At 54.0% G+C, this 26,966-nt stretch overlaps 1 protein-coding gene across 6 annotated transcripts; it reads right to left on the bottom strand.

Annotated features, from left to right (window-relative positions):
- Nucleotides 1-26,134, bottom strand: DMTN (dematin actin binding protein). Of its 6 annotated transcripts, XM_069574034.1 has the most exons (16): nt 22,592-22,867; nt 13,133-13,339; nt 12,812-12,886; nt 11,916-12,071; nt 10,926-10,970; nt 10,487-10,586; nt 10,027-10,083; nt 9,624-9,776; nt 9,060-9,184; nt 8,091-8,196; nt 2,211-2,275; nt 2,016-2,064; nt 1,815-1,822; nt 1,565-1,630; nt 1,207-1,287; nt 1-1,082 (listed from the first exon to the last, which is right to left on the bottom strand). In XM_069574034.1, the coding sequence occupies exons 2-16, from the start codon at nt 13,148-13,150 to the stop codon at nt 969-971; spliced, it is 1,218 nt and encodes a 405-aa protein (XP_069430135.1). In that variant the 5' UTR covers nt 13,151-13,339; nt 22,592-22,867; the 3' UTR covers nt 1-968. The 6 variants fall into 6 exon arrangements, with proteins under 6 accessions (XP_069430135.1, XP_069430131.1, XP_069430130.1 ...); XM_069574030.1 differs by lacking the exons at nt 1-1,082; nt 1,207-1,287; nt 22,592-22,867 and adding exons at nt 24,744-24,919; nt 25,915-26,134 and having other exon boundaries at nt 1,604-1,822; XM_069574029.1 differs by lacking the exons at nt 1-1,082; nt 1,207-1,287; nt 22,592-22,867 and adding an exon at nt 25,915-26,133 and having other exon boundaries at nt 1,604-1,822.
- Nucleotides 26,135-26,966: the final 832 nt, after the last annotated feature.

Raw genomic sequence — 26,966 nt, forward strand, 5'->3', positions numbered from 1 at the left:
TATATATAATTTATACACGTGTATTTGGAGAGAAGAAAAGCTGGGAGCGTGATTAGGGTAGGGTGGAGAGTAAGGTGAGGAAAGCAGCTGGGGGTGCCCCAATAAATTACATTCTTTAGAGAGCATGGTGGGGGGGTGCACAGGCATGGGCAGAACCAGTGGCCAGGACTCTCAGCCTGGCTCCTCATCCCATCCAAGGAGATGAGTTCCGCCCAAGGCTTGGATGCTAGAAGGCAGCATTCTAGCCAACCCCGCCTGCAGGCTGGTGGTGGGCTGGGGGTCTGTATAGGCGACATCTCCACTCTATGCCGCAGGCTTCTGGGGAAGCCACGGGGCTAGAGCAAGAGGCTTCGAAGCTTGGGGGTCACAAGGGCAGGGTAGGGCGCGAGCTGGAGGACCAGGTGGCCTCCCTGCTGGAGGCTGAGAGGCGGGAGGCCCAAATGCAGGGGAACCTGTCCCAGGTGAGCTGCAGAGGAGTGCTTGGGTACACATGGGGTACTGGGGTGCTCTCTGCCTACCTGGCTGCTCCCTATCCTCACGGGACCTCCTACCAGGCCCAAGAGATCTCCCCACCCAGCAGACAGGCTTGGCCACTAAGTGCCATGTTCATTTCTCATCACTCTATTCTGGGACATTCACGTGGGGGTGGGGCAGGGAGAGGATGCAAACGTTAACTCACAGGGAGTCCACACTGCTTTTGCCCTGTACTGTGAGGACCAGGGATGAGAGAAGGAGAGCCCTCTCCCCCGTCCCAGCTCATTATGGGGAAGAAAGTCCACATTCTACAACCCCAACACGGCAGAGGTCTTTCTTGCTCCCCCTCAACTTGGATGACGGAGCCAACCCCACCCCTGCGCCATCTCCCTGCTCCCCCCCACCAAGAGATGATGCTCTGGGGTCTTGGGACCCCAGCTCCAGGGCCCTGAAGTGGCAGGGGTGAGGATCAGTCATGGAGTAGGTGGGGGCCATCAGAAGAGAGAGGCCTTTTTCTTGAGCTCGTTCCGCTTCCACAGAGCCAGCTTGCCAAACTCTTCAGGAGACATGGAGAAGACCCTAGAGAAGTCTTCTGCTGACAGGTGCCTCTGCGAGGGGACACACGGGGGCAGTTTAGGGGAGGAGGCACAGGCGGGGCTGGGCCGAGTGACCAGGAGGCGGTCCTCCCCAGCAGGAAGCCCCTCACCCACCCTGCAAATTGTCCCTGCATACCTCCAGCCTCATCCGATCCACACCTGGAGGCAACTTGGTGCGCCCCCTACTGGTCACCACCAGCATTTCATAAGGATAGACCTGGGGGTTGGGAGGACAGAGGGTAGTATTAGGCGCATAGAGGTCAACCTTACCCCTGCCGTCCCCCAGGCCTGCTTATCAGCCTGAAGGGGTCGTGGGGTCTCATGCCATCTTGCCATTCAGTTTCCGTGCTGCCCCTCCCAACATCAGCCCAAAGGACCCCTCAGTGCATTCACTTCTCTGGCTTCTCCCAAGCTGGCCCTCCCCCGCTAGAGACAGTTCTGTCCCCTGCCCACCACCCCCTGACTCTGCCCCTGCCCCTGCCCCTGCCCCTCACCTTCTGCTCCAGCACACAGGGCAGGGAGTTCCCCCGGTCCATCCTCCCCCTCTGGCCCTCTCCATTCTGGGGAGACCAAAGCCGCAGTGAGCCAGAGTGCGGCAAGGAGACCTCCCCAGCCTTATCATGTGCTTCTTGCGGCCTCATCAAGTGACTCCGTGGCCCCACAACCCCCTCCCCCAGCACTGCCAGTCTCCCCATCCATCCGTGACTTCCGTGGTCCACATGTTCCCCTGCAGAGGGCACTCACCTGCAGGCCTGCGGGAGAGAAGAGTCACTGTTCAGAGGTGGCTCTGAGGTTCAGCTGGAGGCCTGAGGTCAGCAGGCCTCCAACCTGCCAGTTCAGCCTCCCCCACCTCCAGCCACAGAGCCCTGCCCACATCGCACGCACAGGCTGCCCCTGGGGCCTGCCAAGCCCCTTGCCCAGCATCACGTCAGCTCTGTCTCTCACCTGGGCTTTCAGCCTCACTCCCAGATGGGCTGAAGTCTGTAGACTGGAGCTGGAAAGGACACAAAAGGATCATAGGAAATGGGAGTGTACTGCATCGTTCCCTTTCACCCCCTGCCCGAGTACCCTGTCCCTCACGGGCGGCCCCACATGCCCACTCTTCCCTAGCAACCTGTGAGTTCGATGCTGGGACCTTACCCGGCTCAGGGTGGTCCTGCCATAGGCGGGGAGGGAAGAAGATTTAGACGTTCCTGCGTGCAAGGCTGGAAGAGAGCAGGAGGCCCCGATTCAGTCCCTTTGGCCTGACAGTCATTCCTGAGGGTCATTCCTTGGCCGCCCCTGCCAGGGGCAGGGCCATGGAGAGGGGAATCGGGGGAACCCAGTGGAGCTCTTTTGGTTTCCAGCTCCTGCCTGTTACCTGCAGCAGGTGACAGCATGCTGCAGTTCTGAACTGCCCCTAACGCCTCCCCTCTCTTTAACGGATGTGAACGAAATAGACATTTGGGCCAAAGGCCCAAGTGTTCAAATTCAGAGTCAGATGATGAGGTAAGTCATGTCTGACTCTTTGCGACCCTGTGAACCATAGCCCGCCAGGCCCCTCTGTCCATGGGATTCTCCAGGCAAGAATACTGGAATGGATTCCCATTCCCTTCTCCAGGGCATCTTCCCGATTCAGGGATCAAACCCACATCTCTTCTGCACTGGCAGACAGGTTCTTTACTGCTAGCGCCACCTGGGAAGCCCCAGGTGATGAGGCTCACCATCATACAATGAACCTCTGGGATACAAAAATAAGTCTAAAATAAGTAAAAAGAATCGAATTATTAGTTTTATGTTTAGCAATGTTAGTAATCGAATTTCAAACGCCTGATGTCATAAAACAGAAGCAGCCATTCTCCCAGCACTGTCAGCTGCTAGATGGCACCGCAGTCGCTTAGACTTGACATTCCCAAGTCAGATGTCACTTGCAATTAGACCTCTAATAATGTCACTAAGGGCTTCCCTGGTGACTCAAATGGTAAAGAATCCACCTGCAATGCCAGAGACCTGGGTTTGATCCCTGGGTGGGGACGATGCCCTAAAGAAGAGAGCGGCTACCCACTCCAGTACTCTTGCCTGGAAAATGCTATGGATAGAGAAGCCTGGCAGGCTATAGTCTGTGGGGTCACAAAGAGTGGGACATGACTGAGCAACTTTCACTTTCACTTTCAACATCACTAAGCGTTCAAGAACTACATCTTATAATTCAGGAAAATTGGTTTTCAGTAACAGGTTTCCTAGAAAGCTTGTTTGGGCTAATCTCAAAATTCCTTCATCTCCAGAGGCTAGACATTGCTGGCTAGACATTGCATAGCGATTATTTTGACCAGCATTTTTTGTGTGTATGTACGTGAAAGTTTAGCCTGGATAGACTCAAAACTGTGAGGAATAATTGTTTTCTTCAAACATTCTTATAAGATATGTTATTTGGAAATTTGTGAGAATAAAATGTGTTTAGGGCAACCTCGTTTTTTTCCTCTTGATACTCCTTACTTTTATATAGAGAATTGTCTGCTTACACAACCCTCATTAATTATTTTTAAATAGTATTTATTTATTTAGCTGTGCCAGGCTTTAGTTGTGGCCTGTGGGATCTGGTTCCCTGACCAGGGATCGAACCTGGGGCCCCTGCATTGGGAGTGTGGAGTCTTAGCCACTGGACCGCCAGAGAAGTCGTTCATTCATTACTGAAGTGCTTCACCTCAGTGATAGGGAGCATGCACTTCTCCCTTGATGGACCAGTAGAATTTCAGCCATAAGGTTTTCACTCCTAATTACTTCTCGATTAGTGACCATTAATTTCATTGTCACCATTAAGTCAGAATGACAAGCCTGTTCGTAATTCTGCAATTGTCAAGGCTGATCAGCTATGCTGTAACCTACTCGATCATGTGACCATTGGTCCCATACAAGTTCAGGGATGCCAACAATGATGCTGATGCAGGCGTTTTGCTACTCAACTCTGCAAGGCCAAATGCACATTAAAGAGCTAATTTTGCCTGACTAGTTAATCCTGGTGGAGCATGAGGGCTGAATCCAACCTCCGGGACATTTCTCTCTTTCTGCTTCATTCTTCAGGCCTTAACTATTTATTCTACATTCTCTAAAAAAGCCTACCATAACTCTTCCTACCCGCACTGAAATATCATCCAGCTGAAATATCACTTCGATGACCAGGTGGATGTCCCAGCCATATATGAGCCTTAACAGTTCCTTGAGTCCCCCAACCCAGTGACCTTCACTTCTGCTCCATAGCAGGCAATCCCTTCCAATGGTCAGCTCCTGGATCCTGTTGTCCATAGCAGCTTCACCTTGACATTGAAGCCTGGGTATCCCACTTTGGGGTCACAGCGCCCTTCTTTGTTTGAAGTTTTCCATCAGCCACATTGCTGGCACAGCTGCTGGTCAGTCTCATGGGGCCTCCAGCATCTGCATCCCCCACTCTCCCCTGACCTTCAACCTGTGACTGGGCATATAACCTTGAGTATTTTGGATTTTCCTGGTGGCTCAGACAGTAAAGACTCTGCTTGCAATGCAGGAGACCCAGGTTCAATCCCTGGGTTGGGAAGATCCCCTATAGAAGGGAATGGCAACCCACTCCAGTATTCTTGTCTAGAGAATCCCATGGACAGAGGAGCCTGGTGGGCTACAGTGCATGGGGTCCCAAAGAGTCGGATACAATTGAGCGACTAACACTTTTACTTTCACACTTCTATCCACACTTAGCAGCTCATCTGGGCACTTAGTCCCTCAGCACCTGCCTTACAAAACTCTAACCCTGGGACTTCCCTGGTGGCCCAGTGGCTAAGACTTCATGCTCCGAATGCAGGAGTCCCGGGTTCGATCCCTGGTCAGGGAACTAGATCCCACATGCTGCAACTAAAGATCCTGCATGCCACAATGAAAATCGAAGATCCTGCCTGCTGCTGCTAAAACCCAGCACGGCCAAATAAATAAATTAAATACTTTAAACATTTAATATGAAGAAAAAAACTCGTCTTGTTAAAACACAAACAAACAAAAAAAATCTAATCTGCAACAACCTTGTGCTCCCCTTCAGCCCACAGGCTATGGGAAGCACCACCCTGTGTGGCGCTCAGAGCCACCAGGGAAGCCCACCCCGTGTGGATGAGTATCACTACAGACCCTAAACCCTCTACCCAGTTCCCATTCCCAGCAGAAACTGTTCTGAACCTTCACCACTCTCACTGAGCCTCACCCTGAGCTCTGCGTGCATGTGGGCTAAGTCGCTTCAGTCATGTCTGACTCTTTGCGACCCAATGGACCGTAGCCTGCCAGGCTCCTCAGTCCATGGGGATTCTCCAGGCAGGAGTACTGGAGTGGTCTGCCATTCCCTTCTCCAGGGGATCTTCCCAAACCAGGGATCAAACCCAGGTCTTCCACATTGCAGGCTGATTCTTTGCCCAATTTCTCGTGTGGCCTGCTCCCAGGTCCAAGTCCCAGACCCTTTCAAGGTCAGCCTCCTGCATCCTAAGACTGGGTCTCTTTCCCCACTTCTTCCCAGCCAGTGCTCCCAGGAGAGCATAGTTAAGTGCTCCTCAAACCCTTAAGCCCTCGGTGAACCTTGTTAAGCCCTCGGTGCCTGTCCTCTCCTCTCTGTCTACACAATGAGATTTTTTCTCATGGTCCCATTACCACATAAAAGCTGAAGATTCTACCTGAGCCCTGACACACCCCTCAAGCTTCCAACTCAGTCAAACTCAGCATCCCACCTACATGCACTTAAGACCCACATATCCCAAACAGTGTCTTCACCTTTCCCCTGACACCTGCCCCAGGTCTGTCATTACCCAGAACCCAAGGCAAAACCCCCCACTCATGCCTCCCTCACTGCCCAAATCCAATCAGCCACTCAGTCCTGTTGATTCCAATTCCTCTACAGACCTTCCTCAGCTTATGATGGAGTCACGAGCCCATAAACCATCGCAAGTCAAAATGCATTTAACAGGGCTTTGCTGGTGGTCCAGTGGTTAGGAATACACTTTGCAATGCAAGGTATTCCGGTTCAGTCCCTTGTCCGGGAAGATTCCCACATGCTACGGGGCAACTGAACTCATGGGCCACAACTAATGAGCCCGTGAGCCTCAACTACTGAACCCATGTGCCACAACTACTGAAGCCCACACACCCTAGAGCCTGTGCTCCACAGTAAGAAAGGCCACTTCAATGAGAGGCCATTCCACCACAAGTAGATTAGCCCAAGCTCGCTGCAACTAGAGAAAGCCTGCATGGCAATGAAGACCCATCACAGTGAAAAAAAAAAAATGTATTTAATACACTGAACCCACCAAATATCAGAGCTTAGCCCAGTCAACCTTAAACGTGCTCAGAACACTTACAGGAGCCTACTGCTGGGCAAAATCCTCTAACACAAAGTCTATTTGACAATAAAGTGTTGAATCGCTCATGTAGTTTACTGCATACTGTACTCAAACTGAGAAACAGAACAGCCCCCTGGGGTTGTTAAGTGCATGGGTTGTTTCCTGTCTTGATGGTGTGACTGACTGGGAGCTATGGCTCACTGATGCTGCCCAGCATCTCAGGAAAGCACCTTGGGACTTCCCTGGTGGTCCAGTGGCTAAGATTCTGGGCTTCTTGAGGGCACAGGCACAGGTTTGATCTCCTATGCTGTACAATGTGGCAAAAAAAAAAAAAAAAGTCAAGAGAGCATCATACTTTACATCACTAGCCTGGGAAAAGGTAACATTCAAAACTGGATGTACAGTTAGTTTCTCCTGAATGCATATTGCTTTTGCACCACTGTAAAATTGAAAAATTTCAAGTTCTGGGTTATTACTATACAGACTGTGTCTGTATAATTCTCAAACTCATTCCCTCTTCCCTGGCCTATGAAAATCTTTAGCTTATACCCAGACAACTGGGAAGGGTGGCAGACTGTCTCCAAAGATGGCTTGCAACATCATCTCTGAGCCTGTGTGCCCTTGGGTGGTTCCTCTCATCAAGAAGCAGAATCTCTTTCCTCTCCCTTGTGTCTGGGGGGCCTGATGACCTGCTCTGACCAGAAGAAGGCACTGGAAGGATGCCCTACAGCTTCCAAGGCCAGGCAGTGAGAGGCCTCAAGCTTCCAGTTTGGGGTTCTCAGATCTGCCCCCCTCCTCTCCAGCCACCATGTTGGAAGGAAGCTCAGGCTAGTCCTGGTAATGAGCACTGTGGCACCAAAGCCCTGGCCACTCCACCACAGGCTCTGCGCTGTGTAGTTCCAGATTTCCAGAGGCCCTCTCTGCTGGCTGGATGTTTGCTGCTCCTGGCCTTTGCTCCCACACCATCCCTGGGATCTTCACTGCCCTTCTCCCCCACTCACTGTGTCTCATTCTGCAAGACTCCAACTCTGGAACCAGGCCCTGTCAGCATCCTTTCAAAGAACTCCAAATGTAGCTCTCATCTCCCAGCACCTGCTATGCTGTGCTAAAACCCATTTCCATGTTACTTCTCCCCATGCCCTGAAGCTACCAGAAGGCAGCACTATAGTGTTTTACTCTTTATATCCCCGGGGATCAAGAATATGGTGAAGTGTGAGTTGCTCACTCAGGTGCGTCCGATGCTTTGTGACCCCATGGACTGTAGGCCACAAGGCTCCTCTGTCCATGGGACTTCCCAGGCAAGAATACTGAAGTGGGTTGCCATTCCTTTCTCCAGGGGATCTTCCCAACTCTGGGACAGAACCTGCATTCCCTGCATCTCCTGTATTACAAGCAGATTCTTTATATTCTGAGCCACCAGGGAAGCCCTAAGAACATGGTAGACACCCAATAAATGCTTGTTGAATTAAATGAAATATGCTAATTCTGTTTTAACTGATGCCATTTTTTGTCATCTCATTTTGTTCCATAGCTGGTGCTTTTGCCCTAAGGAGAGTGTGAGCACCCTGGGCCAGCACCAGAATCTTCTCCCTCTCGTACACCCACAGTAGCACAGGGCTGGGCACGTGACAGACTCAGCAGAGTATTTGATTCATGGTCTAGCCAGGTGATTCTGAGCCCCCTCGATGACACTCACAAGTATGGAAGGGTGTCCGGTCGGGCAGAGAGCGGGTTTTCCTCCGAATAGGCAATGACTTTTCCATCTCTTCTTTCAAGATCATCTTTCCCAAGTTGGAAGTAACCTGCGGAAGGAGAAAGGAAGATGGATCCAAGGTGGCATCAGTACTTGTTTGTTTCTGTTCTTAACTTTTTTGACTGCATTGCATGGCATCTGGGATCTTAGTTCACTGACCAAGGATTGAACCCGTACTCCTTGCATTGGAAGTACGGAGTCTTAACCACTGGACTGCCAGGGAAGCCCTGATACTTGTTTCTCATCTCCAAAAGGTTTGGAGTTGGTATAGCACAGGCAGGAGTGGGGACAGAGCTCCTGAGGGGCTGGTTGGTAGCCTGGAGCCCATGGAGCCTGTCCTTCTTGTGGGAAGCTCTGCCGCACTGGGTCTGGTCACCCTTGAGAGCAAAGAGTCAGAGCTGCTTGGTGTTACCTCTGCCCCAGGGGCCTCTGTATCCCAGGCCACAATGCCCAGAGCACAAGCCCATGTCACCAACAGTGGCCTTTCTCTGACTCCCTGGACCCCCTCCCTCTGCTTGGAGGCCAGCAGTCTGCTCACTCCTTTCTCCTCATCCCATGAACTACTGTGGCTGCTGAAGCCTAGCACTGTCCACGCCACCCTTTTCTGTGCCTTTGGTCCTAATCATAAGTGGCGTCCCCCACAGTGACATGCAGTCCCTGTGTCCCCGTCAAAGCATAGCCTGACATCCTGGCAAAGAAGGGGAATTCCTCACATGTTCTGACCAGCATGCTTTTCAGACATGAAGTCACTCAGATCAGAACGGGACACTGGAAGGATGCCCCATGGCTTCGGAGGCCAGGCTCTGAGAGGGCTGGTAGCTTCCAGTTTTGGGTCTCGCTCCTCTCCAGCCGCCACGTTGGAAGGAAGCCCAGGATGACATAGGGAGGCGGGCGGGGGTCTCCAGACGCTACCTTACTGAGTTCCTCTCTCTGCCGCTCCCTGAGAGCCTTCATCTCCTCCCCGGAGTCGTCATCTTCCTCCTCCTCCTCCTCCTCGGCCCCTCTCCTCGACGCCTTCCGCTTCCTCCATTCTGTCTCTAGGGAACACAGGCAAACAGGCACATCAGTCAATCAACCACGCACTCAACTCGCATCTCTCTAGGGCTGCACCTTGAAGGGAACACTGCAAATCATTAAAATAAAAGCAATGTTTTCTAGTCTTGCAGTGAAGATGCAAGACACATGCTCATGAGACTTAAAAGTCACCAGGGACCAAGACCTCGTCTCATTTCTCTTTCTCTTTCCAGAACTCTCATCACAGAGCCTGGGACGCAGCAGAAATTCAACAAATGTCTGTTAAGCAGTGAAAGAAATGAATGGAAAGTGAATGAATTACTAACAATCAGGGTCATTTACACTGAGAGGGATGCGGATGCTGGGTTCATGTAGGGGGTGGGAGTGGGTTCCTGGGGCTTCAGCAGGGCTTACAAGGCCGTGTCTGGGCCTCCCTCTCCCCTCTCCAGCAGTTTCTCCTACCCACAACAGCCAGTGATGGCGGGCATGGCCAATAGTCCGTTTCGATCTTGGCTGGCTGGTTGGGGTCGGGAGGCTGGGCTGCGGGGAACTTGGAGGACTCGATGATGAGGTCCTCAATGGGGTGCTTGCTCTGAGGGCTGCCTCCAGTGGACTCTGCAGGGGTGGGGGGGAGGTCAAGGTCAGCCCGGGCATACCCTGCCCAGCAGGCCACCTCCCACCTCAGCTTCCCACTTGCTCACGTCTCCCTCTTCACACCTGGAAGATCGTGGATACAAGAGCAATACACGAGGAAGAGAACAGGGCATGTTATGAACATCTCTGCTCCTATGGCCCTCCCACCCTCAGTGCAGCCTCCCAGCAGGTGGTGGGAACAGGGGTGCTGGTCCGTCAGGGGAACCCTCACCTCTCTGCTTGTAGATGGGGGGCTTCTTGTAGATATTGGAATCTGGGCGAGTGGTCTCTGTGGAGAGGGAGCAACAGTGGATGAGAAGGAGGTGGTGATAATGGGGAGGGATGACAGTGATGATGACGGGAAGGCTGGGTCAGAGAAGGGAATGAAGACATGGATTGGGAGGAGGTAGGAAGTTCTCAGGGTCCTGCCAAGAGCCAAGACAGAACTGGAGATCCTAGAATTTATCCCTCCCTCAGGGATTGGGATGTTTCACACTTTTCTGTCTGGGTGGGAGGGAAAATACAACAGGTCCACTCTCTCTGGGAGCTCTGCCTGGGTTCCAGCATTAGCCAGTTCTGGTGGTATGCATATCCTCCAGAGAATAGGGGACTGAGAGTAATGCAATTGGGTTCCTGAAGGAAAAAAAGAGGTCTTAGGGCAAGGACGTAGCCATGCTGACAGTAAAACCTACCAGGATGGTGGAAATGGGGCAGGCTGGTCCGGGGGGTCCCAGCAGTTCTGGGGGCTGGAGCCTGAGAGATGGTTCCAGGAGACCGGCTCTCTGCCCACACCTGCAGAGCAGAAGTGCGGTTCCCTGCAGCTCCCAGGCCCCCACCCCACCCCTTCCACTATCTTGGTGCTCCCACCCTAGCAGCCCACACGCTCCCAACCCCAGGGCAGAGGAGGGCTGTCCAAGGACTTGATCTACTAATGGTGCCTGATCCAGGAGAAAGGATTAAATGAGATCTTGGGTCAGACACAGATGGACCCAGAGCTGGCCCGTGACAGGACAAGGTCCACTGATTCCATCACCCCCTAGGTTCTGCCGAGCCCAGCCTGGATGTGTATGGGGCAGGGGCTAGCCCCATCAGAGCAGGGCTGGACCGGTGTCAGGCGCGGGGCAGACTCACCTCTGGGGATGGTGGGGGGGATGTGGATTTGGGTGACAGCGAGCGCTGTGAATGGAGAGGAGGCTGGTCAGAGCCACAAGGGTGGGATTAAACCCTCTTCCCTAGGACCCCAGGTGGGCCACTTCTTCCCCCACGCCCAATCCTGCAATTGCTCCGCTGATTTCTGGGCCACCTCTTCTCTCTCAGTCCTTGCCAGCTCTCAGGGCTGGCCTTCCACCCTCTCTTTCGCAAAGAGGGTCCTGAAACTTTCCCGAGGACCCATGAAGAAGCAGAAGAAGCTGAGGATTCTGGAGCAGCGTCCATGTGCTCTGAGGGCCAGCTGAAGGTGGCTCTGGCCCTGATCCCAGAGCCGAGCAACGATGGGAAGGGACAAGACCCACAGTATCCAGGATGGAGTCGGGCCCCTCACCAGGCATTTAAGTCTCCCAGAGCCTGGCCGTCTCTCTCCACTCAGCCATGACACAGCCCCCTTTTCCAATACAGTTTGCAAAGTACCTGTCCCGAGTTATCTCATGCATTTACTACCTGGTGAGGTGGACGGGCGAAGGTATCACTTCTATTTTGGAGGAGGGGAAACTGAGACCACACCATCACACATGTCACACTCAGCTAGGACTTCCGGCCTCCAAGTTCAGGCTGCTAAACTTGGCCTCTGAGCTGCTGGCTTCTGCATGCTTTCCATAAATGTGCTCACTTTCTGCCCACTCGCGCCCCATTCCTGCATGACCCCACTCTGTGGTGCTACCACTCAAATGTGGCCTCTCCTGCTCTCCACCTGGAACCGGCCAGAGGCCAGTCCATCTCTAGCTGCCTTGTAGTACAAACACTCAGTCACCAGCTGAGTGGTGATTCCTGTGCACAGGTTCTCTTTCTTGTTTTGGCATCTGGCCTACAGGAAAGAAAGTGTGAGAGGGATCCTGCCCCCCACCTAGTGCAGCTGGGGGAGCCCTTGCCCCGAGTCCCGTCCAAGAGGACCCTCCCACCCTTTACCTCCCGGCTTCTGGGCAGCTCCACATGTTCCAGCAGAGAATAGGTAAAATGGGGCTCATAGATCATGAGGTCAGGCCTCTCGATGTCCAGGATGGCCTTGTCCTTGGGGATGGCAGCCAAGTCCTTATAGCCCAGCACTTGATTGTCCATCTTGGCCTGAAGGGAAATGGTACCCATGGAACAGAGGAGCCAAAAGCCTCATCTAGAATACTGACCTTATGAGCCCGATTTCAATTTATTAGGAAGAAGATGGGCAGCCATGATAGAGACCAGCTCCTATAAGTTAGCATTTCTATTGTTTTCATTCTAAAGGTTTAAAGTGAAAGTGTTAGTTACTCAATTGTGTCTGACTCTTTGTGACCCCATGGATTGAAACCCGCCAGGCTCCTCTGTCCGTGGGATTCTCCAGGCAAGAATACTGGAGTGAGTTGCCATTCCCTTCTCCAGGGGATCTTCCTAACCCAGGAATTGAACCTGGGTCTCCTGCATTGCAGGCAAATTTTTTTACCGACTGGGCCACCAGGGCAGTCCCTAAGGGGTTTTCAGTTCAGTCACTCAGTCGTGTCTGACTCTTTGGGACTCCATGGACTGCTGCATGCCAGGCCTCCCTGTCCATCACCAACTCCAAGAGTTTACTCAAACTCATGTCCATTCAGTCGGTGAAGCTAGAGTGATCTTAAAACAATGATAGTCCTTCACCTAGCACTTTGGATACAAGGAGACAGGACCAGACCAGCAGGAGAGGGTGCATGGAATCTTCTCTGGATCTGGGGCTTTCTCTGCTTGCCAACACTGGCAGGACCATCGTCGTCTGAGTGTAGCTGCCCAGCACACAGCCTGTCCCCGACTCCTCCCTCCTCCCAGCCTGAGGACGCTGGTGGCCAACGGGTACTCACCACGATGCTGGAGGGAGAGCCAGGAACACTGGAGTCTCGGGAGGAGCTGACGCTCCCAGGGGAGGTAAGTGGTTGCTGGGGAGAGCGAGAAGGCAGGCAGGTGGGAATGTGTGTGGGTGTCAGGGCCGGGATGGAGCAAGCGGGCTGGGGTAGAGGAGGGCTTCCCTAGGCCTCCGGGGCCCCGGGGTGCGGTGCCATGGGCAACCACCAGGTGGCACCCTTGACTCCCGGACCTGACCCTCTGCAGGGAGCCGGGACCCCACCGCGTGCCCCTCTGTCTCCAGCATCCCACTGCCCCTGCGTGGGTGCAGCCCCGCGCACCTTCTGCAGTCGTTCCATGCAGCAAGGATGTGGACGGTCGGATCACTCTCGGGATCCTGTGCGCGAGAGGAGACGACGCAGGCGTCAGGCTCTGTCCGGCTCCTGGGCGCTGCGCGCTCGGGGCCGCGAGAGCAGAGAGGGCGCTCCCCCAGGCTGTGGCGCCCTCATCCCTCGGTGACTGTCCAGGCTGCTGGCCGAGTGCAGGGCCTGGAAGGGGAGGGAGAACGTGCCAGCTAGGGCTGTCGGACCCCGCAATCTCTGAGGGCGGGGGCGAGGACAGCCCTCTCTGGCTCAGCTTATCTCCAGGGAGCAGGGCTTCGGCTTTCTCATTTGCTCAGCCCTCGGGGACAGCGAGTCGCCTGTGGCCCTTGGCGAGACGGGAAAGCGGACGGGCTGCACTTGTTTTTAAGCCATTGTTCTCTGGTTGGAAAGGAAATGACGGCAGGGGTCAGCCGTTCCCAAGGCAGTCTCCACATCCCTTCTTCCTCACACCTGCCCTGCCCGGCCTGTGGTCAGTTTCAGGCCCAGGGTTTCACTCCCTTGCCATGACCTTTCCTTGGCTCTGTTCTTGGGCCGTTGCCCCTCTCCTTCTTAACCTACTATCCGAGGTACCACACCCTCTCATAGCCCAGAAAGGTGTGGTGGTTTTTTGTTTGTTTTTATTTTTTTGCCCCATATTATGGCATATAGTATCTTAATTCTCCCACCAGGGGATGGAACCCATGTACCCTGGGCGTTGGAAGCACAGAGGCTTAACTTTCCCTGGACTGACAGGGAAGTCCCCTGCCACCCCAGAAAGCTTTAACACAGAAGGTCTTAGTAATACTATGAGACGGCTACAGCAGAAGGGAAGGACAGAGCGAAGGCAACTTGGTGGGAAGCAGTCAGGCCACTGACTGGGAACTGTCTCACTGCCCTGGGTAGGATCCCTGCCCAGTGGAGAAGGGAGGGAGCCACAGCCCCCTGTGCCTGTCCCGGTACAACAGGCAATCTCACGTGCAGGCATTTGGTAAAGCACCCTGGGGACCAAGGCCACATCCCAGTTCCCTATCATCTTCGAATGCCTGAGCTGAGGCTGCCCTCTGAGGTACTACTTTGCTGTAAGCCAGAGCCCCCTGGTTTGGCAGGAAGGCCTCCGGGCTGGATCCTGGGGAGCTGGGTCCTATCTGCTGCAAAGATTAGGAGTTCCCCTTTGGGCACAGCCCAGATCTGCCTCCTCGGTAACTCCCTTAGCAATCCTCCCATCCTCCCCGCACACCCCTGGACCAAACACATAATAACCATACATTTAATGCCTGGCTGAGTTTCCAATGTGATGGTGACAGTGAGACTGTCTTCCAGCTGCTGGCAGTAAGCCACAGGATGAGAAAGCTGATGGCTACAAAAGGTACAGGGAAGAGGCAGCAATCATGTAGTGGTTAAGAGTGTGGGCTCTGGACTGGAGTGACTGGGGAGAGGGGACTCGGCTACTCAGAAGCTGTGTGACCTTGAGCAAGTTACTTACCCTTTCTGTGACTCATATTCTCATCTGTAAACTGGAAGATGGTCACAATATCTGTTATAGGGTTGTTTTGATTATTAGGCAAGTTATAACATGTGATGTGTTTGAAATATAAATTCTATGTAAAATGTTAACTATTATGATGTCTATCAGAGAAGGCAGTGGCACCCCACTCCAGTACTCTTGCCCCATGGATGGAGGAGCCTGGAAGGCTGCAGTCCATGGGGTTGCTGAGGGTTGGACACGACTGAGTGACTTCACTTTCACTTTTCACTTTCATGCATCGGAGAAGGAAATGGCAACCCACTCCAGTATTCTTGCCTGGAAAATCCCAGAGACGGGGGAGCCTGGCGGGCTGCCGTCTATGGAATCGCACAGAGTCGGACACAACTGAAGTGACTTAGCAGTAGCAGCATGATGTCTATCTCCCTGAGGACTGAGGAATTTAGATGGCTTTTTTATAGCCACTCTTTGCCACAGAAGGTCATGAATGACAGGTCATTGGTGCACCCAGTCTTATCTGTTACTCTATATCAGGCCATTCTATTTCTCACTATCTCTCTACCACCAAACTGCCTCCTTGAGCAGAGGCAGCTCACTCCCACTCCCCTGCTTTCGTGCATGCCCTTGAACTATTCTCTTCTTCCAGATCCCACCAATCCTTCAAGGGTCATCCTTAACACTTCTCTAGGAGACCTTCCCACTTATTCTAGTCCTCACTGATAAACTCTACTCTGAATTCCAGTGGAACTTAAACAGAGACCATGTAACTCAGTCCTTGATTATATGTTGCTTGGTATGTATTTTTGCCAACTAGAATGACTGCTAATTTCTACAATAATAATAGCTATTATTTGAATACTCAAGCTGGGTTTTTTTTTTTTTTTAAGCTGGGTATTTTGACAAGCGCTTTACAAGGATTATTTTGTTTCATCCCCCTAACAACCTTATAAGGTAGACCTATTTTACAGGTGAGAAAACTGAGGTTCAAAGAGGTTAAAACTTGTCCAGCGTTGTGGAGGTGAAAATGACTGTGTCTTCAGCACTGGCATGATTCATAGTGCCTTCCCAGTGCTGTGTCAGGTTCACGGTGTGGACAGACTAGCATTTGACACACTTCTTAAGTCTTTTTGGAATTTTAGAGTCAAGCATTTCTAAGATGAGATTCTGACCATCAGGGTTACCCTAGGTATTTGGTGCCCATGGAAAGACTTCATTCCAGAGCTTCATCTTACTCTTGCTTTCTTAATACTTACTTTGTAATGCTTTTAACTAGGTGTCTGAGGACCAGAATAAACTCTAGTATATATTCAAAGAGTTATTAGCTCCTTCTCACTCCTCTTTCATCTTTACCTTGTTAACAGACAGTATCAAAATAGCCATACACTTGACTTAGTCCTAGAGGCAAGTACTCATCCATCCATCCATCCACCTACCCTTCCACCCATCCACCCATCCACCTACCCATACATACATACATCCACCTACCCACTGGGTTGTGTATTGTTTTATCCATCCATTCACCAAATACTTTCTGAGCACCTACTCTTCAATGACCACAGACCATTGTGGTCTTATGGAGAACAGAATGATGAGTCAAAGAAGCTAAGCTGCCCCTCCAGAAATGAGGCCATGTGTGTAGATAATACCCATGCAAACAAACAGTTACATATGCCAGATAAGATAGTATAAGGGGTAATACAATGGTTAGAGCTCTGTACTCCCACTATTGAGGGACTCCCTAGTTGAGGGACTAGGATCCCACAAATTATGAGGTGTAGCCAAAACAAAAAAAGATGGTATAAGGGGCTGTGAAAGGTCACAGGAGAGAGGAATCACTCCTAATGGAGTATCAAGAGGAGGGAATAAAAAAAATTTCTTAGAGGTGTTGGTGGTTTTAGTCGCTAAGTCACGTCTGACTCTTGCTACCCCATGGACTGTAGCCCACCAGGCTCCTTTGTCCATGGGATTTTCCAAGCAAGAATACTGGAGTTGGTTGCCATTTCCTTCTCCAGGGGATCTTCCCTCCCCAGGGATTGAACCTGCATCTCATGCATTGCAGGCAGATTCTTTGCTGACTGAGCCCCAAAGAAAATCCTTTCTTTCAAGAGGAGGTATTTAAGGCAGACCTTGAAAGATGACTAATTGGAGATCCTGCAAAAACTAAAAAGGGATCCTTGGAAGAGATAGCAGCATGATGGAAACTGGAGACACGGGGAAGCACTATGTCTGTCTGGGGACAGCAAACATGGCTGAACTGTGGAGCTCAGGAGGTTGAGACAGTTTTAGGGCAGGAGGCTCGGGACCAGACTGTAGATGCCTTGAGTTAGACTAGAGGATTCTGAATGTATTCCGTGGGCAACTGGGGCTATGGAATGCTTAGGAACTTTTTTCAAAATGAAGAAGTGATAGATCTAAGCAGTGCTTTGGGGAAATGAGTCTGGCTGCAGACTGGGAGATGAATTTTCAGGTCCACAGAAAGACCAGCCAGGAAGTTATGGCAGCAGTCCAGGCAGGGCATGGTGAGGCGCTAGACTTGGGCCTGGGGCCGAAGAGGCAGAATGTGCAAAACAGAACTGGATCTGGAAACCCCACCGAAAGGAGGAGCAGATAGTGACAGGAGAAGGGGAGGCAATCAGTTCACTTCTTGCCAGGTTGATATTGAGGTGGGGGCAGTAGCGGGAAACACAAATTTGGGAGCCATTTGAGCTAGAGGTGGTAGTCTGCACATGAGGTTGCCAATGGAGAAAGAAGATCACAAATAGCATTCTGGGAAGTACCTAGAGGACTAGAAGAAAAAAAGAATCTGGAGATGGGAGGGCAAAGACGAGGGCTAGGGGTATACCTAGTGATTCTTTGTATTTTCTGTAAAGGACCTAATAAACAGTGAAGGTGCAATAAATATGAGAGAAAGGGTGGTGTGTGCTCATGCTCAGCCGTGTCCTACTCTTTGCAACCCCACGGACTGTAACCCGCCAGGCTCCTCTGTCCATGGAATTTTCCAGGCAAGAATACTGGAGTGGGTTGCTGTTTCCTTTTCCAGGGGATCTTCCCAACCCAGGGATGGAAGCCCTGACTCCCAAGTTGCCTGCATTGCAGGCTGATGCTTTACCACCGTGCCACCTGGAAAGAAAGACATTTGGGGAGGTAAAGAGGGGTTGAGAAAGAATGTCATGAAGGAACTTCCCAAGTGGTCTGGTGGCTAAGACTCTACATTCTCAAAGCTGGGTTCCTGGTCAGGGAACATTCTACAGCTAAAGATCCTGCATGCTGCAACTAAAACCTAGTGCAGCCAAATGTATATATATAATTTTTTTTTTAAGAGAAAGAGAGAATGTCGAGAAGCCCAGAGTCCATTGCCCAGAGAAGGGAAGATGTGTGTACAGGAGAGACAGCTCACCGGTTTGGCTGTCAAGGCCTGGCAGCCTCTGAGAGCATCTGCAAAGGAAGCATGAAGCCTCCTTGTTAGTAATGGGGTGCAGGGTGGAGGGGTGCAGGTGGCCAGGATGCGTAGGCCAGGGAGGGGCAGTTCTGAGAAGTGTGATAGGCAGGCAGGAGAGTAACTATGGAGGAGGTGAGCCTGGTTGAAGGTTTTTCAGGAAAAGGGAGACTTGAACAGGTTTGTAAGCAGTGGGTAGTGAGGAGTAAAGGCTCTCAGTGGAGAGTGAAGAGTAGAGAGATAGAAATTATGGCTCCTCTGAAAGGAGAAGAAAAGGAAGTTGGTAACTGCAACCTAGGGGAATTTAGAGGGAGCTGATCCCAATCAGGAGGCTTCTATTTTCCCAGGAAAATTGACAGAAGGGCATATGCAGACCCAACACGTGGGTTGAAAGTTAAAGGGTTGGTCTCTCAGTTGTGTCAGATTCTTCGTGACCCCATGGACTGTAGCCCGCCAGGCTCCTCTGTCCATGGGATTCTCCAAGCAAGAATACTGGAGTAGGTTGTCATTTCCTCCTCCAGGGGATCTTCTCCACCCAAGGATGCAACCCTGGTCTCCTGCACTGCAGGAGGATTCTTTACCATCTGAGCCACCAGGGAAGCCCAGGTGGGTTAGGCAGAGGCTGAAGAGAGTAGAAAGGACTGTAAGGGTCATGGTGGGGCCTGTGGACAGCTGAGCAGCTGGGAGAACAGAGCTTCTACGGGTCCTGGAGCCTCAGGCTGAAGCTGGGGGTGGCCCATGCAACCTTCCCTTGAACACCATTTGCGGGTGGCTACAGCGTGGGGCAGTGACTGCCCATCAGAGTGGTCACTGCCCAGAGAGGGAGAGGAGAGGGCCACCGTGAACCAGGTCACAGGTTACAAGGTCTTGAACTGAGACGCCCCACTCTCCCCTGCACGAACACGGTCCTACAGGCGCAGCCACTCAAACGATTCAGAATAACGATGTCCCCGCTCTAGCCCCGTCCCCTTCTCCACAGCGCCCGGCTCATCCCTTGGGCTGGGTCTCCTCGCCTTCTGCCCTGAGCCACCTTCTTTCTCCACAGCGCCTGGTGTGTTGGAAAGCACCCTGCGGCAATTGTTAATATCTTACCCTTTCGGGGACCTGGCATATTAATTCGGGACTAACCTGAAGGAGTGAAGGTCTTACTAGTGAAATATTAAGCCAGCAGAGAAAATGTTTCGCGGTGGAGTAAGGGGCGTGGGGGGAGGGAAAGGCGAAGGGGAAGAGAGGGACGGAGGGAGTGTTTTCGCAGCTTCTCTCAAATCACGTTTTACGCCCGCGAACCGCTTACTCCACCCACGCGTAGCCCCTCCCAAAGCCAGTTCCCTCGCGCGTCCGCACTAGCTGCCCCTACTCGATCCGCGCCTGCTCCCAACCGGTGCACACCGCTGGTCTTTGCACGTGCACTCCCAGGTCCGGGCTGCCTCCGGTGTACAGACCAAGAGGGCAGGCTGCAGCAGGAAGGGAGGGCTCAATGAGAGGAAAGGGAAAGCGCAGCGGAGGAAGGCCAGCCCAGGTGGCGGAAGGGCCATCTCAGCTGCGCCGCTGCTCCCAGTCCTTCCATCTCCGCCCCACCCTCCCCCAGCTGTACAGCTGCGCCTTATCTTAACCCCCAGCCCGGTTCCACCTCACACCGCCCGCCCCGTCTCCATAGCAACTAGAGCCGCTTGGCCTGGGTGATAAGGCCCGCCCACCCATCCTCCCTGGGGCCGGTTCCAGGTAGGAGCTGAACCTGCCTTGGCTCCCTGGACTTTGAGAAATGGAGGCTCGACCGGTGGTCTGGATCCTCTAGTCAGCTTTCCCCCGCCCGCGTTCTAAACCAACCACCACTCGCTCTGGGCCAGGGACTTGCACCCATCCTCTCTAGCTTCACACACGTTTACGTCTCCCCATTAGGTGATGAGAATACGGCTGGGCTGAGAGATTGACTTGCCAACTACCCCCGCCCCTACCCTCGCACCTCCCCATAAAAGTCAATCTGGAATTCCTACCCAGGTCTATCTCGGATCAAAGCCAATGGATGCTCTTTTCCGTGGGTCCCCAAAGATCCCACTTTAATGGGGACTTGCGATTTGCGGTCCCGTGCGCTAACCTTATACTGCGGAGCCACTAAAATCCTGCTCGCTGAACTGGCCTGTGGACAAGGAGCAGAGAGGCTGGGGGTTGGGGGAAGGGGTTGGCATACGGGCTCTGTGCCCTGGGGCATGGAGAAGTCAGGCTGGAGGCTGGCTGTGCAGACAGTAAACGGGTAAACTGGTTACGCAATGGGCAGGCTGTCCCCGTAGGTTAAGGGTCAGGTGAGCACGATTCTACTCCTCTCCTTTTTCACCAGTTTCATTTACAGTGTCCCTGCCTGCTTCACCCCGTTTCTGAGTCCCATCCCGCTCTTTCTGCTTTTCATCCCCTTTTTCTTTCCTTTCTTCATCTTTCTTCCCTTGGCTCTGTTTCCCTTTTACCCTCTCCCCCTCCCGGCCCCACCCCCGCAGTTACTGTGGCAACAACTCAATGCCAGAAATAAAGGCAGGATCCAGCTAGGTCACCAGTTTCCAAAACAGCATCCCAGGGTGGAGAGGGGAAGGGTGGGCCAGAGCAGCCTGGCCCTACAGGGGAGGCCCTGAGGGTGGGGTCTGTGTCTGTGTCTGGGTAGGGGGGGACACCCACAGTTGCCCCTCAGATTCCCCTACCCTGGGCTGGTGGTTCATGGAAACATCCTGTGCCAAGCCTGCGCCTGCACCTTTTTAAGACTGTTGGAGTCTCCACTCCCCTTCTCTCTTTTTATCCTTCTTCCCCACCCCCATGTTTAAGCCCTGGTCTATCTGCTAGGAGTAGGGTTGAGGTTCCTCTAATGCCAACCCCCAACAGCACCCCCTCACGCTATGGCAAAGCATCATCACACAGGGGCAGGAGGGCCCGAAATCTGAGTCCCATCTCGGGAACCTGCTTAAGGCCCTGCTGCCCCTTACTTCTGATGACAGCAGGGCCCGGCCCTAGGCACCCTCTTCCTCCCCGCTCCCCTAAATATGCATCTCATCTTCCGGTTTCTTTTAGCTCTCTCTTGGGTTTCTGTATCCTCAATCTACACCCCCAGCTCTGAAGAGGCTCACCTTTCTATGCCCCCCAGCCCCTCAGGTTTGCTTGGTCCTCGGCTTGTTCCTGCTCTGGCCTCTATTTATAGCTGGTCTTGTGGGCAGATGGTGGTGTCACTTTAACCAGCTGGATGGATAGGGCTGGTGCAAGGGAGATGCAAGGGAGATGGCCTCCCAAATTCAGTTTCCTGAATCCTGGGGGCATCCCTATTCTGGTCTTTACATACACACATAAGCTCCGAAGGAGGAATTCCTCAGACCTGCACCCCCAGGTGGACAATTTGGCTCAGGTGTTGGACATGTGGCCATGGCAAGGCTGGCAGCACGGAGCACAGACTCCCCCTTAGGGGCACAGGCACTTCACCTACACAGGCAGCCCCTGCTGAAACACAGGTGCAGAGCAAACACACACTGCTTGCAAGATCACACCCCCACTTTTCCAGCAAGGACCCCCCACGCTGCCATGCGGTGCCTCTGACACCCGCTCACACCCCCCACCTGCTGTTCTCCAGGCTCACAGTCACCTGCCCCATGGGTTGACACCCCCTCCCCAAGCATGTGCATGGCAAGGCACACAGAGCCCCCACTTATCCATCCCATGGGCACTCCCCGTGTCCCCTCCTTCCCAAAGCAAGACTGCTTGCCTTTTCCCATACCTGTCCTTGCTCCCCTGACTCGAATCCTGGCAACCCAGTCCCCTGGGAAGAAAACACTCTGCCCCTAAAGGGCAGGGAGCCTGGCCTGCCAGGCAGAGGGAGGGGCAGAGCTAGCAAGGGCATGCTTCTGATCCTCCTTGGGTGCCTTTGCATCTGCTCAGCTCCCCTGCACCCACCTCCCCTTCAAGCATTTCTACAGCCTACACGGAGAGCACCATAGTCAGGCCTGTGGCCACGCCCTGCCACCTAGCCTGGCCAGCTAAGGGCTGGAAGGGGGCTCCTTGGGCCCCTCCCCCAAGGAGCAGGCCCTACACCAATGGCACTCAGGCCTCTGAGTGAACTACTCCCCTCTCAAGAGGGGCAAGGTGGCAGGAGACTGGCAGACCGGCAGCCCCCACTCCCCTCCCAGTCATTCAGCAAAGACAGAAAGCTCTCCAACCAAACCAGGCGACTCACCTCACCCCCCACAACCCACCATCACTGGGACTTCTGGCCAGCATAGCTAGGTGAAGAGGGCTACTCGGTGATACTGGTGATACCATGGCTCACCCCAGCCCCCCAAATCAGAAGGAGGTGGATCAGACCAAACCCGGCTAGCCTCAGGGTCCAGCCCATTCTCCCACTGAACAAGGGGCCACAGCTGACCCCTCCCCAAGGACTCCTACCCCCACTCAGAACCTCACTTCCAGGCAGGTGCTATGGCCAAAATGCCCACAGAGGAGAAGAGAGGCAGGGAGGGGAATGGGGGGGGATGTCAGGGGTCCTGCCACCTACCTCTTCCCAGACACTGAGGCCCAGATGCTCTGAGGCCCCAAGCCGGCAGGGGCAGACGCAGATCCGGGGCTGCAGCTTTTGCTCAGAGTCCAGGTAATAGGAGACTCTTCCAGGAACCCAGCGTGCTTTCCCGGAGTACAAATAACCAGATAAAAGCTGGCTTGGGGTGGGCGAGTGGGTGGGGAGCTGGCGAAGGAGGGGACCTACCCTCTGGGTCCCCACTCCCTCACCCCCACCCTACTCCTCTGCTGATCCCGGATCTCGATCCCTGGCCAGGCGGGAGGGCGTGTGCGCGGGTGGGCAGGCCAGGCAGACGCGGCGGCAGGGCGGGCCACAGCTCCCCACTCCTGCACCCTCCCCACCTCCAGCTGATAGCGTGTGGCCGCTGGCCTGCGGGTGTGTGTTTGTGTGTCGGCTCTTCCACCTCGCTTGCTCGCTGCAGCTCAATCCATTTCAAACAAGAGGAGCATTAACCAGGCATCATGACGAAGCAGAATCGGAAGCAGACACGGCCAGCCGCTGGCCTTTTTCCCTTTCCCACACCCACCCCCTGCCCAGCAACACTCATGCTCACACACACAGCCCCTCGAGCCTCCTAAACAGCCAGCGCTTGTGTGGGGGATGGGGGAGGGGGCTCTTCTGATCACAGAAGGGGTGACAACACTTGGTTTCTCCAAGCACCTGTCTCTCCCACTCATCACCCACCACCAGCCAGGCCTCTGGGGTCTGTGCCTCCCCCTCCACACCACCGCCCCCCACCCCCGCCGGGGTGTGAAGGGTGTGAAAGCCCAGAGATGACTGAAGGGGAGGAGTGTGTGGGCTGGATGCCAGAATTGGTTACCCAAGGATTAACCCTCTCCTGGGGAGGACAGAATGGGAGGATTCAGAAGACCAGGTCCTCAGGACAAGAGACCAAGTTGGCCCTTCCATAACCCAAATCTCTGGGGGACAGAGCACAGCAGTGGTTAGTGGGAAGGACACAATCCTCTCTCCAGGGCAGGGTCTGCAAAAGAGAAGTTCTTGCCAGGGCATGCCCAGGCCCCTCCGTAGAACTGTGGGAACAGAGACACTGGGAAAACCACCCCCTACTCCGGGACCTTGTCATTGGCCTTTTGGTTCCCTCTGGGCTCAGCGCAGAGTCTGGTTCATGTGTGACCCCTGGGAGCAGGTGAGGGAACCCTGCCAGCTGACTCTGGCCCCAGCCCTGCCCCCTCTCCACCTCTGTGCACTTGCCTACCTAGGCAGTCCTTACTGTTGCCCTGGTAACCACTGCCCACAGCCGTTCAGCTGATGTTATCAGCTGTCGTTGGGGAAATCTAGACTTTGGGGAGGGGGCTCTGGGGTAACAGAATAGAAAAATCACAGGGGGAGGGTCTTGAGGGGACAGGTGAGAGTGTGCTCTGGAACTTCTTTCTAAAGAGAGAAGGGCAGGAGAGGACAGGTAGGGACAGGAAGGGAGAGATGTGTCTGGGTTAGTGGGAGACAGAGAAGAAAGAATCCTGAAGGATGGGCTCCAGAAAGGAGAAATTAAGACGACAGGTCGCTGAGTGGCTGAGGAAGAGTGGAAAGAATCTGGGCTTAGCTCTTGGATGTATTGCGGAACGGGGAGACAGGGAGAAACACAGGATCCATGGAACCATAAGAAAAAGGCCAGGAGATGCTGCAGGAAGAGGTGCACCCGTGATGTGGCAGGAGCAGGCCACACACCCAGCAGAGGGGAACCAGGCCTTTCTAGACAGCCAGCCTGGCCTCTCAGCTTTCTGACCCTGCAGCACCACCCTTATTGTCCTGGCCCCACCCTAGTCCTGCACAGCCTCCATCTCCCACTCCAGGAGACCAAACGCCAGATAGCCCTTTAGAATTTTTCATTTTTTCCCACTACTTCGGCTCCTTCTCTGTTTCCATGTGCCACCCCCTCCCCCAGACTCCATTCCAGGAGATTTGCCTTCCGGTGCCAGGGTCCCCAGAGGTAGGGCTGGAATGAGCTGTCGCCAGGAACGACAGCCGGAGACAGGGGCCTGGAATGAGGTGGCTCAGGAGGAATGGATAGGAGTGGAGCATTCCCCAGGGAAACAAGCACACTGGATAGAGAGTTGAGGGGTGAGGGGAAAGGGCAGGGGGAGGGGGAGGGGATGGGGGGGTTCTCTGGTACCTTCAAGGGCCTGGGGCGTGGGGCAGGAGCACAGCGGCTTCCTCGGTGACATATACCTCCATCCCTCGGCGCATCTCCTCTCCGCCTCCGGTTGCCAAGACAACCTGCCAGCTCAGCCGAAGAGGCAGCAGCGGCAGGGAGGGGGGAGGAGGCGGCTGTGACTCCTATTGCCTCCTCTTCGGTGATAGAGGGAGGGGGCCTCAGTGCTGGGGTGGGGGTGAGGGAGCTCCAAGAGCCCCACCACTCTCCCCTTCCCTCTCCTTCTATAAGGCTCTGGGACTGGCTCCGAGGAGGCCTCAGGAGAACCTTAATTCAGGGCCAGATAACAGGCCTGTCTTGGGGAGGGAGACGGCACTGGGCAACATCCCCCAGTGGAGAAAGCACAGCGTGGAGTTGGGAAGAACAGTAGGAACAAGGGAGGGATAGCTTCTGTTGAAGGGTCAGAGGGCGGCTTCTGGCAGGAAGGAGAGGCCCTGGGTGTGGCTGGGGTTGGGCACTCAGGCCATGGGGGTTCAGACGTCTCCCGGTGCCACCCCTCCACTTTCTCTGAGCACCTCCTCCCAGCCATAGACTCTCTCATTCCCCTGACTGAGAGGAAGGTCGGAGCTCGGAAGAGAGCTCTTTCATTCCCAAAGGGCCCATTCCCACTGTCCCTCAGTCCGTAGGAATGTCCGTCCAGGGGCAGGCCAATACCTTGGGTGAAACTCCCAAGAGCCAGCCCTGGAGCCAAGGGGACTGCGGAGTTAGGGCTCCCTCTGTCGACCTGAGGCTTGGTAGCTGTCAAGGTCATTCCTTGCTGAGGGATCCTGATGTGTGTATGTGATGTGTGTGTGTGTGTGTGTGTGTGTTGCGAGGGCACAGCCAGGCCAGAAGGCCCTTCCCTCACCTGCCTCCCCTCATCTCTGGTCTTGCCCTATGGGGAGACTTGCTCTGCCTCTAGCCCTCTCCTCTTGCGGAGGTCCCAGACTCCTCAAGGCCGGTGGAATGGCCCAGTCTTCCCCCTTGCTTGCCGGTCACCCCATCAGGCTGGGAGGAGACTGGAGGCAAAAAGCTTCAATCCCAGAAGCAAGCACACCTGAACACCAGGTTACCTGTAAGCTGGGCCTGGGCAGGATTCCTGGGCACCGCTGGGCTGCACCCAGCAGGCTGCTAACAGGAGGAGCGAGCTTACCTTTAGGCTCAGCAGTGCCTCAAGGCCTTGAGGATGGGTGCTGGAGTCCACAGGAGGGGGTGGGGGCTCCTGCCCCTCTCAGGAGGGTGGTCCCAGGCCCAAGATACCTAGTTCTTGGTTCTTTCCCGAGCAAGGGCACTGGTGCCAGCTATCCTGACTGGATGCTGGCCCTGCAGCCTGCCCCTTCCCTGGGGCCTGTGCCCTCCTCTGGTCTCACTCCAGTACCCCTTGCCCCGCCCCCTGCATGACCTGCCCGAAGAGGTCTAAACATTAACTCCTGGAGAGGCTGGCTGGGCCCCTGGGCGGCTAAGGGACAGTGCCAGAGAACTGGGCCAGCGGAACAAAAAGAAAGACAAAGGCCTCCGAGTGAGCCTTTCTCATCAGTTTGGAAGATACATCCCCTATCTCTGAGCACTGGACTGACTGTCAGATCCCAGAACCTTAGTCCCAGCGGCTGCCCCAGACCAGCCCTTCTCCTCCAGTCCCTTACCCCACAATTGCACCTGGTCACCTCCCTTCTCAAAGCCCCTCACCATCTCCTCCTGCCGCAGCAGAGACCTAATCGCCATAACGTGGCTCAATCCTTTCCTGCCACTGCCCGAATGCAAACTTTCAGTGCCAGCCAAACCCATTCACTGCTCACAGCTCCTCCTTGCCCTGTAACAAATCTCAACATTTCCCTATCTCAAAGCCCTTCTTCCCCTGCTGTTTTCACTCTCAATATTTCCCCCTTGTGGGTCTTCTTTGCTAACAGAGATCCTGTTCATTCTTCAAGATCATGCAAACCCCAGCTCTTCCCAGCACCACCCCCCTGTATACATCCCTGGAGCCACTGTGCCTGGCCAAGGAGTGGAGGACATCGCACTATAGGTGTCACAGACAGGAGAGAATCCTGACTGTCCTCCTCCCTGTCTGCGGGCATGGGTGAGTTAACATCTCGGAGTCTGAGCCCATCCACACATGACATGGGAATAATCTCACCCATTAAATGAGGGGTTCCAATGTGAGCTCGCCTTGTGTGCTGCCTGGCACATCTCTGGAGTTCAGTACAC

The sequence above is a fragment of the Ovis canadensis genome, chromosome 2 (genome assembly GCF_042477335.2).
Source record: "Ovis canadensis isolate MfBH-ARS-UI-01 breed Bighorn chromosome 2, ARS-UI_OviCan_v2, whole genome shotgun sequence".
Classification (NCBI taxonomy): domain Eukaryota; kingdom Metazoa; phylum Chordata; class Mammalia; order Artiodactyla; family Bovidae; genus Ovis; species Ovis canadensis.

Coding starts and splice junctions, on each gene's coding strand:
- DMTN (XM_069574034.1), bottom strand. Junction 10,084..10,486: donor GCCCCATTTCCACCATCCTG/GTAGGTTTTACT, acceptor CCCTCTCCACAG/AGACCACTCGCCCAGATTCC. Junction 1,083..1,206: donor TGGATCGGATGAGGCTGGAG/GTATGCAGGGAC, acceptor GTCCCCTCGCAG/AGGCACCTGTCAGCAGAAGA.